The 13,027-nt window shown below is 35.2% G+C and overlaps 1 protein-coding gene across 1 annotated transcript in view; it reads left to right on the top strand.

Moving 5' to 3' along the window:
• The window catches only part of UNC13C (unc-13 homolog C), a 127,448-nt gene that overhangs the window by 10,983 nt on the left and 103,438 nt on the right, over nt 1–13,027 (top strand). Inside the window, exons 2-4 of the mRNA XM_021537425.3 lie at nt 7,135–7,157; nt 7,677–7,741; nt 11,832–11,904. Coding sequence (XP_021393100.2) covers nt 7,135–7,157; nt 7,677–7,741; nt 11,832–11,904 — 161 coding nt within the window. The remainder of the gene's footprint in view (nt 1–7,134; nt 7,158–7,676; nt 7,742–11,831; nt 11,905–13,027) is intronic.

Below are 13,027 nucleotides of genomic sequence, written 5' to 3'. Positions count from 1 at the left end.
TATTAGTGAAGTAGAATATTACAACAGAGTGTGTAAGATATTTTTTGTTTTGCTGTCAAAGGGAAATTCTGACTCCTCCCATGGGACAGGTACCAGGTTTCTTTCTTCGTGCACATTTTCCAGGTGATCAGTGGAATATCTAGACAGTTGTCTCTCAGGAACTCTAAATAAAAGGAAATACCTGAGACCTCTCCAGTTATTGCTGATGCAAAATTATTGTTGATGCTATCAGAACTTTGCTAACAATGAAGATTGTCTCCTTGAGGACCTGAGAGTATTCTTAAGATGGCTTGCAAAATAAAAAGTTTTAATAAATCTGAAAATCAAGACTTATGATTATGTTGATGACAGAGCCGTTTAAAAATATCTTGGATGTTATGATAAAGAATATGGTCTGCTAAAGATCAAGGATACAAGTTAACTAGAAAAACATAGCACAGAAAATACTGTAATCTTTTTCTGCTAAATTAGTAGTGGCAAAGAGCAGTCTGCTGACTGACACTCGAGTAGCTTCTCTGGAATATATTATTGGAGCAGCAGCAAGTGATTTGTCAATGCTGTCACAGACCCATAAACTATGGATAGCTCTGGGTATCACCAGTGCAGCTGCAGCATCACCAAAGGAATGCTTGTCCTTCAGATGCATATATACCAAGATGGAATAAGGACAGACAGATGTGATGGATGTAGTATTATTGAATGTAAAAATGAACCAGGAGAGAGGAATATTTGTAAAACGGATGACTATAAACTAAAGCACTTTTTCATCTTATCCTGTAGCTCTTCAGGTTTCATTTAGCACAAACAGGATGGAGCTGATGCTCCTCTGAATCCATAAGGCAAGGAGGGTACTGCAATCATAAAGTAGGGAATTTTTTCTTAGGAACTTTTAAAGGCATGCTGGGTGAAATTTTCTTTTTCTAAAAAACTGTGAAAGTAAAGGACAAGGAGACACGCCTTCTTCTGTTAACTATAAAAAGGGATTGAGGATTTCAGAAGAATATATGCATGTCCTATCAAGCAAAAAAAAGTTCAATAGTACCAAAAGTCATCCTTTGAATTCCAGTGTACCAGTCTATAGTTCTTAACATCTATGTCTCTGGTGTTTAGGCATAGTTATTTCAATTTTTTTTTCAAGCAGAGCTAAAACAAATTGTAATTTTATTTTGAGTTTGCCTATAACATAAAAGATAACAGTAAGTAACCATTTTAGGAGTTTATTGCTAATCATATTATTTCAAATATTGTTCTTCTCTTGTATCTGTTAAGCTAGTTTCTTATCAATAGAAGAAAATCTGATATCTTTGTCTTACCTCAGTAAGTGTTACTAGCTTGGTGTCATGTATTGATTTTGTATGTGATTATACATTGACTCATTTCTTCTTTCACTGCTGTGTGTCTTGAAATTAGCTAAGCTTATCTAAATTTTTTAGCCTTCTAGTTTGGGGGTTCTCAGTGTTTATAATGTTTAAAGTGTTTGAGACTGTTTTAAATAGTTCCTAAAACTTATCTCAAAAGTGGAAACTCCACAGAAGAAGAAACAACTTCATGCCAACAGCAGCTATGAATATGTGACTGTTGCTCAGACACTACATTCTGATCCTTGCTATACATGTTGCTCCTGCTCTTTAAGAGTAGTATATTTATATGACTCTTGAATGTGCCATCATTAGCATTTTATTTTATAACAGGTATGCTTTTGAAGCAAATCTTTGTCTTCCCTATTCACCACATTTGGTTTGATCACTGGAATGGCTGAGTGGGATCTGTGTGTTTTACTGATGCAGCCAAGCCAGATGTTGCTCTTCAAGATCACATTTGATGTGCTCAGCAGCTAATGGGCTTTCAGTCATCAGGGCCAAAAATAGAACTGGTATAAAGTAAATGCCCTAAAACATTTTTGCTGTGAGCACTTGTCTTTGTCACCAACTGCTTTGACCTTCTGATCTGCTCTCATGGCACTCATCTCTTTGCTATTGCCCTCGTGTTCTCTGCGGGCCAAGGTGGACAGCAGCTCACTCCTCTGTCCCAGGCTGCCACTGAACATCCCTGCCCTGCTGTCATTTCTGTCTGTGCTGTCAGGATAAACCAGATTACGTGTCTCAGTGCAATCCCTGTGTTCAATGCAAGAACCAAGGAACATGTTTTTTGTTTGTTAGAGTCCAGAGGAACTACTATCACATTTGTTCTCCAACCAGGGGGCTATTTTCTTGAATTTCCTTGGAAGTAATCTGATTGGACTTCAGCTTGCAGTTCAGACCATGATATAGTGATTCAACTCAGACCATGATATAGTGATTTGTGGCATTGTTAGCTTTGTGATGCAGAAAGATTTGCAATAATCAATTATCTATTTGTTTTCACAGCAAATAATTAATGACTTGGTTGCATGTACTGTTATCACCTTTATTGAGGGAGGTAAAATACGTTTTCATCCTTTTTTGATAATGTATGCCTTATCATTTTCATGCTTTCTGGGGTGAGAAGAGTGCTTAAAATTCATGCTGGCTTTTACTTCTTACCATCACTCTTAACAAGCCAGAGGTTGTCAAGAGAGCCCAGTCTTCAAGAGAATGTTATATTTTTGAGCTCACCACATTCTGTAATCAAACAGTTCTCTTGACAGTCTATAACTTACTGTCTTAGAGGTAAATTCTAGAATTTGGTAGATGTGTCTACTAGCTGTTGAAAAACAATAGAAAACAAAGCCATTAGAAGTCTAATGGGACTCAATTTCTAAACACCAGAGATGTTTTTAAAGCATGTCCTTTTGTTTCAGATTTTCAAATCACTTTATTAATAGAGACACAAATGCAGTTTTCATCTTTACCAAAATGACCTCCTGTTTTGACTCTCCACGTATCCACTAGTAATTTTTCTACATCACTGCTAGTAAAGTGCTAGCAGCAATTCTTCTATTTCTCCTGTCAACCAAGCTTTATTCAAGTTTGACCTTCTCTTTGTCAGACAAGCATCACTCATCTCTTATGATGTGCTAGCTTTAATATTATCTTTCAAGCATTATACACAATCTCCATAGAATAAGCTTCAGCAATATAACATCCTCTGGGCTTACACAGTGTATTGTTCTGTTCTCTAGTGGCAATAATAGCTTCTGGGTGCAGCATTTATTATTTTAGCATGGCTTAATTTGTGTCATTGTTTTGGCCAATCTGCTTCTTTAATGTCCTGCTTCTATTCAAACCTGGTTTTCATCTGTTATTTCCCTTTCTTGGCAACAGTTGCTAATTAAAATTGTCCCTCAGACTTGAAACTACTTCTGACTGTGGGTGCTTTACACATGTTATTTTCATGGAACAGCTGTATTGTTATCTAATTCCAGCAAGTATTTTGTCTGAAGGCTTTGCTTCCAGGAACAACGTAATTATCAGTCAGTTTGACATTCTTGCAGCCATTTTTCAGAATTAAATATTGAAAGGATACTTTGAGAGAATAATGAACTTTAATTCTATTTGGTGTTGTGCAATAATGCATGCTTATAAGAGTGGAAAACCAATGTTTTGATTAATCTTGATCCTAGGGTTTCCTAACAGTTTAGATTTTTAGAACCTTGTTACATTTCTTGTGCTGTGGCACGGAGTAGAGAACTGAATTTTTGCAGCCCTTAGAGAAAGCGGAGTGTACTGGGACATGGTTCTGCTGCTCAGAAAAGTGCAGAAGTGAAATAATGACGCAAGACTTTTAAAGGAGGGTTATGACTGGGGGCAAAAATCTCCTGAACCTCTTTGATAGAAATACCTCTGCTGACTGATGGAGTCAGTATTTCTGATAGTGTCATAAGCTACAAAAGCAAAGGTCTGTCCTGACTTCCATATCTTCATTGCTAATACACCTTTCATGCTGGAAAACCCTGCCTTTTCAGCATCCTTTATAGATTTGTTTTTTTTTTCCTCAGAAATTTGGGTATAGAAACTGGTTGTCTTGTATGATTACTTTCTGTTTTGTGTGAGAAGTTACAGGTGACAGCATTGTTAAGAGAATGAATAAATTGGACCATGACTGAAAACTGAAAACAGTTGATTAAAATGTAAAGTTAAACTTTTCTAAGATCTGTTAATTTTCATTCCAAGTTTGAATAGCAATTATGCAGCATTAAAAAACATTTCTTGGATATTTTACTTAGCCTACATTTAAATTGATAGGTAGCTAGAAAATAACCAGGGGGCTTATTTGAGGGTATTGAAAAAATCATGAGCCCCTCTTACTTCATTCCCCAGCCATCTTCATGTGTAAACTACTTTCAACAGAAGCCAAGATTAGTGGCTATGCTGAGAATTAGATAGCTTTTTGATACCTGGAACTTATTAAAGGAAACTTAAAGACAAATTTTATCTAATTTCCTGTTTAGTTATCTAACTAAATGTAATTGACTGCTTTAAAAAATAAAAAGGGCTTGTGAGCATTTTCCTTTTGCCTTCAATATTTGACATTAGTAAAAATAATTTTTAGTAGTATGCAGATAGATGACCATCCTGCTCTTCATTCTGCTACACAGATTTGTAAATATCAGTGTGGACTGCACTGAGCTGAAATTGCAAAAATTAAGGAGCAGAAGACTTTTTCCTATAATCCTAGTAAAAAATACCTTCCTCTTATCTAAAATGGTCTGTGGTATAAAGGCACAATCTGAAGGCTATTATTGGTATTTCATAATGTAATGAATTTTCAATTAAAATGTAAGGGGAAACAACTAATTAAACTAAGAAGAGTTAGCTATAAGAGCCAGTGTTTCCACTTCTCCTAGGTGCACTCATTACTTTTTTAGGCTAGTATTTTGAATGTGTGGGTGACAGAAGTAAGTTATATGAAAATGCTCTCTTTTAAGTAAGTCATTGTCATTCAGCAGTATAATCTGAGATGTCTAGCCTTGAATCCCTGATTTGAAAATACATTTAGTGGTCTCTTACATAATCACAGTTCATTTCTTATCTGCATCAAGGAATGCTGCTGTCTATTCTGGTAGCCTAACGACTACTAAAGGGAATTGCTTGGTGACTCTGTACACTTCTGATTTGGTGCTCTCATGCACATAGAGAATACTTCCACGGTTCGGATTATTTCACTCATGGTGAGTTCAGAAGAAGCAGTAAACAATGAAGTTTTCAAACTGATTTTGTCTCTGAAGATGCACTCATTTGTTACAAAGAAGAGATGTTCTTAAGATCTCTTTTTTGGGAAATTTGCGTCAGTTGTCTGCTTTATGTAATTTCTATTGAGAAAAGAGACTATTAGATGAGTATATTTTTCTTTATATGTAGCAACTGCAAAGAAAAGCAAGTTAAACAAAAAACATACCTTTCCTCCTTCTTAATTTTGATTGTCACTCTCCTCACTATATTTAGATAAAATTAGGTTCCAGTAAAGGAAATGTAGTGAAATTAGATGCAGTTGGCTGAAACCAAGAGAGGTAAAGGAAATTTTATATGCCTATGTATCTCTCATGCTCTGAAAAAATACATTTTATGTAGAAGACAGGTCTCAACAATTTTTAATGTACAGTTATAGAAAAGTGAATTAAGTGAAGAATTCATGTGATTCTTTAGGAATCTGATAGCAAAGTATCTGCAAACTGTTTAAGAATTTCATTCCACATAAATAATACTGAGATTTGTTCTGCACCTTATATGTCAGTATTACCAATTTTGCTATGATGAGATATTCTAAAAGAAGGTGCAGGTTGCATGAAAATATTGTGGTGAAGCTTCTTAAATTGCAAGTAGTGTCTTGCTTAAAACTTCCCTCAGTCCCCAGATTTTTCTTTGCCTTTTAGACTCTTCTACAAGTTTGAGAATGGAATCTCTGTCTCTCTTATCTTGTTGCTACATAGTGTCATGCTTTTCCTCTCATTAATGTCCACATGCTCCTCCAGCCCTCTAGGTTTAACTCATCTTTTCTTTAGGCCTCTGAAAAGCACACCCCATCCGGTTTCCATGGGCAGCCCAGCTTTCAGTCACCTACTTCCTCCTGGTTCTACTCTCACCTTGCTTGTGAAGTGTTGTAATCATTTTGGAATGGGAAAGTTAGATCTTATGGTTGTCTGAATATTCTTTATATGCTTGAAAGAGTAGCCAATACTATCTGGTGTTGAGTCTAATACATTTCACAAATAATTTTTTAAAAATAGAATATTTAAAGAGTAAGCTCTTCTCATAAATGCTTTGATCATGTAAGCTGCCTGTAAAATTAGTGGCAGAGTAAAGCCTTTTAGTTCCCTGATTGTCACTACTGTATGCTATATAGCTTTACAGTTGCCAGTATATTTTGGATTTATGTGTTTGTTTTTCCTGTATATAAACTGGCTTAAAAATTAAATGTGGCACATGTTTAAGGTGTAAATTCTTAATTTGTGATGTACATAACCTGAGATTATCCAAAATGTTTAAAGGGTCCTTGAGCGCTCCCTTTGGGGAAGTGGGAAGATCAGTAAGGTGACAATTAAAACAGTGCTGTTTCACATATGCACTGTACTATAAAGTGCAAATGTGACAAGGCAGTAGAATAAAGGTAGCTTTTTCTGTCAGCAAATATTTTCTGTCTGATTGTAAATTTTCATGTTGTGCTCTTGCATTAAGCAATTTAGAATGAGATACATATGTATGAAATAACTTTCGCAGTTGTTATTCTGTTGACATTTGGGGAGTAATTTCTGTCATTTTATGAGTAGCTGTGATAGACTAGTTACAGTTCAGGTCTTGGGATGGGGATTGTGATGGTAATATCCTTAGAAAGACTTTCCTTTTTCTTGAAAATAGAGCGTTATTTATTTGAACACTGCAATTATATTAAATACAAATTCATTATTATTGAAAATACATTTTAAAGAAAGCAATAAAATTTAAAATTCCATGGAGATGGGGTATAGTATGTGAAACATGTGCTTTCCATACAGTCCTTCTGTAAGTGGCAGGGCTTTGGATCTACCAAGAACATATTTTTGTTTATTTAAAATGCAGTGACAGTGATCTCGCCACAATTATACAGCTAAGCACAGGTGTTATTTGAATTCTGGTCTACATTTACAGATTAAAACACTGGCAAATTTTATAGCATAAGATTGTTTTCAGACATTGGTTTTTCTAACCTATATTCCCCTTCTTCCCAATTCTCTTTCAGATAGCGGTTCTGTGGATGAAAAGGTTTAACGTCACCTATTTGCTATAGGGATCATGTATTTTGTTGATGTTTGTTTGTGACTTATTTGACCTGTTTTGTTCCGTCATTTTAGTTGTGAAATCTGCATGTTTTTTTTCCCAGCTTTCCACTCTTTTGTTCTCCTTTGATTGTATTGCATTTATATACAGGGTAACCCTCGCTGTTGTGCTTACCATAATTGCCAACACAGGGGTCTGCTACTGTCAAACATGATAACTGATTTTTGCCTCTAATTGCCACCTACCCTGCATTCATTATAGGATTTAAAGGGCAACAGTATTTGGGAAGCAATACCTTACCTTCCCATGGGTTCTTCCACTGTGTGTCACTAAATGCTGAAAGCTATCAAAATGTTTCCCAAAGGAACAGTTAGTCTAGCTTTGGCCTGGAGCTGACCCTGCTAAACATTTTCATATGTCTTACATGTTTGATGCAGTTAAATTCTGTCCAAAACTTACTAAAAGCAACCAAGTAAATGTACTTTTTTTTGATCTCTATTAAAGGCTCGGTTGGTAAGTGCAAGTTCCTTGGATGCTTCCAAGCTTTATGCAGTCCAAGCATTTGCTGGGTAAGTAAAAATATAATTGAGAAATTTTTTCTTTGTATCTGCAACTAATTCTTTCAGCATTATAGTATTTTTTCCTAAGCTTTCTGTTTTAACAAATTACATTATTTTAAAAGGAAGATAGTTTCATTGTGTATGTTTTCCCCTTTTAATTTTTTCAAAATTCCTTATTTTTTTGAGAAATTAATACAATAATTCTCTTGCTGGGGTCAGTTAGATAAGAGATTTTACCTCTTTGCATATAAAATAAACATCCTTTGAAGTTGTAGCACAATTTTGTCTTCAACTGGTAAATGTATAGTAATGCAATTCTGGCAATATAATATCACTCTAGTACTTGAAATTAAAAAGTCAAGGGAACTTGTACACTTTTTGTTGTCTCCAAATGATGTTATCTTGCATCCAGTTCAAGGGATTCCTTCCTATTTTGAATACTTTTTATATTCAATCTAGAAAGGTAAAGAAATAAAAGCCTTTGGTAAAATGTATCAGTTATATTAGTTATCTAATTAAAAGGGGTATTATCCTCTTGCTGGTGCATTCTGTAAGTATTTTTTTTACTATAATTAAAATTTATTACAAAGACAAGATGATGAGATTAAATTAATCATTCATCTTCATCTTTTATATCTGAAATGCTATTCAGTTGACACTATGAAGTTTTTCCAGGTTAGATTCCTATTTTGAGAGGAGGTGGGTGTCACTAAAAAGTAGTTATGGCATTAATTTGCTTAATCTTATGAGCATGCTTTTATGGAAGGTATACTTAGGGTAACATCTGTGCTTATTGCTAAACAAATTTATAAGTGATCTACAGCTCTTTAGTGGTGTAGGTAGTTTCCATATAGCTTGTCATACCTCCAAGTATTGTACTCCTGCCCTTTGCAACTCCTAGAACCTTCAGAGTTGCTGTAAGAGTGTGAGGACGCGTGTGACATGGTGCAGGATTAGTCACCAAATGCAAAACAGAGGAGAAACACTTTAACGCCTGATTATTGCATAGTTTAGCACAGAATTTTGTAAGCAGACTCTGAATGCAGGTTCTGACACTCAAGTATTGTATCTGTGCCTGTAGGAAGCTGCATGTGACCGTACTGTTTTGCTGTATGTACTATTCCTAACCAGTTGCTTAATTACAGTTTCTTAATAGATGTAGACCTTTAAAAGGTAATGTGGAATTACTAATTTTTTGAGGGTTTCACACAAAAAGCAATCTCATAGGTGTAAGGAGAACTGACAAGGGCTATACAGACTGAAGCTGCTCTTTTTATGCCCTCTCTTCCATTCACAGGTGAATTAATTCAAATATTGAATGCTCTGAGAATAAGCTGTGTCAGACCCTTGTGTAGACATCCTGTAACCACTGCATAGGACTACCTCAAATGGCTTACAGTAGCTCAATAATAGCTCATGTTTTTAGATGAAACCTTACTTCTTTTGCTGACAAGTTTAGACCTGTCTTTGCCTTGCTTTCCTGTCCACAGTATCTTTATTCAAGCCCCTGTTTCACTAGGCCTCCTTAAAAACAATTTTGTAATTTTCATTTAACTTCTCAGTCAAGCAAAGAATGCTGTAATTTCAAATACATTTGTGCCTCTGTTTTAATCACACTTCCCACTCTACTAGTTCCTGCAAAAACTAATGCTAATTTCTAGGATCCCTCAGTCTTTTTACTACCAGCACAACTGGCTGCAATTATCTATGACTCCTTCTCCCTCTTACTTTCTCCAAAAGGTGTTGCTATTTGAAATGAGGGAGGAGATTGCTTCCCTCACAACCATTGTTACCATGCTTTATCCATGCAAAAATACCCCAGCTGACTCTCTACTGCCTTGCTCTTCCCCCTCTGTCATAGCACAATGCTGTGGCCCCACCTCATGCACCAGCACCCCCAAGTCCATGACAGGGACTGCAACTCTCTATTCTCTGCAATGATCTTCACTTGCTTGCATGAAGTGAGAAAACAGCCCAAGACAAGAAAGTAAAGGCAAAGACCAAAACCAGCATTTCTGGGGCTTCTCATGCAACTTCTCTGTTAAAAGGCAGAAGTACCACCTTTCCTGGTTTTTCCATACCAGTATCACGTAATAACATCTTTGTTTTATTTTTCTTCCCTTTTTTGAAGATGAGGCACTTTAGAGCTCCTTATTTCCATATTTCTAAAAAGTGAAAGTAGGTCTGCTGGAGTTCTCATCATGTATATGGATCCTGGGTAGTACCGTTTCCAGAGACTTGCTCTTGTATTAATTTACTGCTTCCTAATGAGGAGTCAGAGACTGATAATTTTACCACATGGTCTAATCCATTCTGAAATTTGCTAACGATAGACAGATGGTGCTGCATGCAGATGATTACTCCTTTCCTTCAGTGGATCTTCTCTATGGTAAAACAAACTTATTTTTCTTGAATTCTCTGACAAATTCAGATAGGTTACTGTTGGACAGAATATTTCCAGAAGCACCAAAAAATAGCCAATATGACAGGTTTTTTTTCCTTGACTTTAATGGTAACTTTTATCAAATTATTATTATTCCACTTCATCATCTTCTATGTCACCTTATTGTTGGGTTATAATTGGAAGTAGGGAGAGGAGTAGAGAATGCATAACCAACATTAACATGAAATTTTTTTCCTTGCTATGTTATTTCTTAATGATGACTAAAAGGAGTTTAGTAAGTACCTCTATTTTAGTCACATGTTTATGTTACAGAGCAGAATAACAGATGGAAATCCTTTTACAGATATTGCCTTTATGTGAGCATAAGAATACCTTATACACAATAAGTTTTTATTTACTGCTGATGGAACTGCTTCTGAGTAGCAAAATTCCCTGATTTTATTTCTTGATCTCTGTACATTTACTTTTCACAATCTCAGAAATGTTATTTTATTTCTATCACACTTTTGCTGGGTTTGTAAGTATGTCTGGAAGCTGCAATTTGGGTCTACTTTGATCTTTATGTTGTTGAAAAAAATGCTAGTATCACAACACGGCACAGAGAAATGGCTGTGTGAAAATATAAAGGAATTGCATAAACAGACTATGAATTCTTTTCCCTTTCTTAGAGAATAGTGTGAGTGCATCAGAAGGAACTGAAAAATTCTTCACTAATTGTAGTTAAATCTTTTCACATAATAATTGTAACAGGTGGAAATAAACTTAGGGCTTTCAGATGATAAAGTCTTTGTAGTGAATGTAGATTTTATTATACACAGAGAGAGAAATACAAGAACTGAAAAGGGTATTTGAGGCAGTACTAAACAAAGGACCATGCAGAGGAAAATGTTTGGTCATGAAAAATCTGATATCCCAACTTCTCTGAGAATTTCCAAGTATCTCTGAATTAGAACTGACAAGGTTTATAGAGATCTTTCCAAAACCCTCTGTGTAAAAAGTTCAGGAAAATACCTGTGTTAATTGTTTGGAAGAGTCGGAGAGAATGAGGCCAATTTGTTATCCAGATCAATATGTATTCTTTTAAATTGTCGGTGTGTAAGCCTTTTATTCTTTGAAATGACTCCAAGTTGCTCTTTGTTGTTGTTTCCAAGTTATATGCAAGATCTAACTGGAGTTTAATTGTGTGCTCAATGCAAAAGCTCAAACCAGGCAAGAAAAAATAATGATGGTCACCATGGATTTATTTTAAAATGTGACAAGTTCTGTTTCCCACGGTTGTGTGGAGTTATTTGAGATGTGATTATGTATTTAGCTAGATATTTTAAACTTTGTATCAAATTTAATCCAACAATATTCATTGACATCATTGATGTTTAATATGTAATGTTAGGCTGCATCTCAACTACCAGATACACAAGAACTTACGATGGAAAGCTTTTCTTATAATTTCTAAATCAATGGTAAAAGGTTTTAGGAGGTATTAAGCAACCTTTTAGCTACTCTTCTTTGGGTGAATATTAGAGGAAAAAGCACCAAGAGCACTCAGACTGGTTTTTCAATTGGAGCGCATGCCTTTGGCTGATAACTGCTGATTTTGATTTTTAATTGCAAATAGCAATACTATAGGCACTTCTTAAGGATGTAGTCTTGTAAACCCCATGTTCTTATTTTCTTCTTTGCCTTTTTATCTTACAGTCGTGGACTGTATGGAATTGACAGCATGCCAGACCTGCGAAGAAAGAAATCTTTTCCCATTGTTCGAGATGTGGTGAGTAACTTCTGAAACTGTTGATTCATTTGCCAGTTGTGCAGGTCTTTCTTGTAATTACTAATGTGCATCTGAATGACAGTTTGCAACAATTGTTTTATGGAAAAAAGGAGTCTTGAGAGAATGGATTGAGGGCAGTAAAAGTCAATGAGGCAGTTGCTATAATGTACTAGATAAGTCTGAATGTCTCATTGGATATTTAGCTATTGCAGGTGTAATCAAGTAACGTGCATTTCATGCAATAAAAAGCTATTCATTTTCACAAAGATGCTATTGAGTGTTTAAGATACTGTTTCACTTGATATATGTTGATACTGAAAGAGAGAGGAAGTTCCTTTTAAAAAGCAGCCCTTTTCACTATTAATATCTTAAAGATTTATGCATGCTTTAGGTACAAGGTTTTTTAACCGTCATTGTAAACAAGAATAATTTAAGAAAAGAAATTTCAGTGGAAAAAAATGGCAGTTCCTTTGAGATTTATTCTGACTTCCAGTTTTAAACAAGGTTAAGAATCTCTCTGTCCCAAAGAATTTCAAGTGATATTCACATTTCTCTTTTTCTTTTCCTGTAGTATAAAATTCATAATTCAATGCATATTTAGTCTCTGATGGTGAGCCCCCAAATCAATTTCTCAGTATAAAGAAGTGGTTGTGTGTTAGGCTAAGTAAATTATTACTATTGCTGTAGGTAGAAGATCAGCCTTTGTCTATTATTGCTCAATGTTTTTTCAGTTTCTGTGTTCAGTTACTCTGTGGTGATCCACTACACTGTCTGATCAGTCAAAAAGAGAAAGCACAGCAACCACTTTGGAGTGGAATTCCTTCTGAAATTGATGAAAACTTACACTGCACAACATAGTAGAGCCTGCATTCATTTAAATCATCTTTTTGACAGCAGCCACTCCACTATTAGTTCTATTAAACGAGTATAGTCTATTGTCCTTCTATGACCCTTTAATGCTTGTTAAATGGAACTCTGCTTTGTCCTTAATTGTTGTAAGTGCTTACACAAAGTTATAGCTCAGAATACATTAAGACATCAAAACAAATGTAAATTATCCTTTCTTATGCTTATTTATGACTCTTTCAGAAAAACAGAAATAATATTGTTAAAATGAGTGCTA

This window comes from Lonchura striata, chromosome 11 (assembly GCF_046129695.1).
Source record: "Lonchura striata isolate bLonStr1 chromosome 11, bLonStr1.mat, whole genome shotgun sequence".
Classification (NCBI taxonomy): Eukaryota; Metazoa; Chordata; class Aves; order Passeriformes; family Estrildidae; genus Lonchura; species Lonchura striata.
The sequence above is the reverse complement of the archived record's forward strand: the minus strand, read 5'-3'. Positions and strand labels throughout refer to the sequence as shown.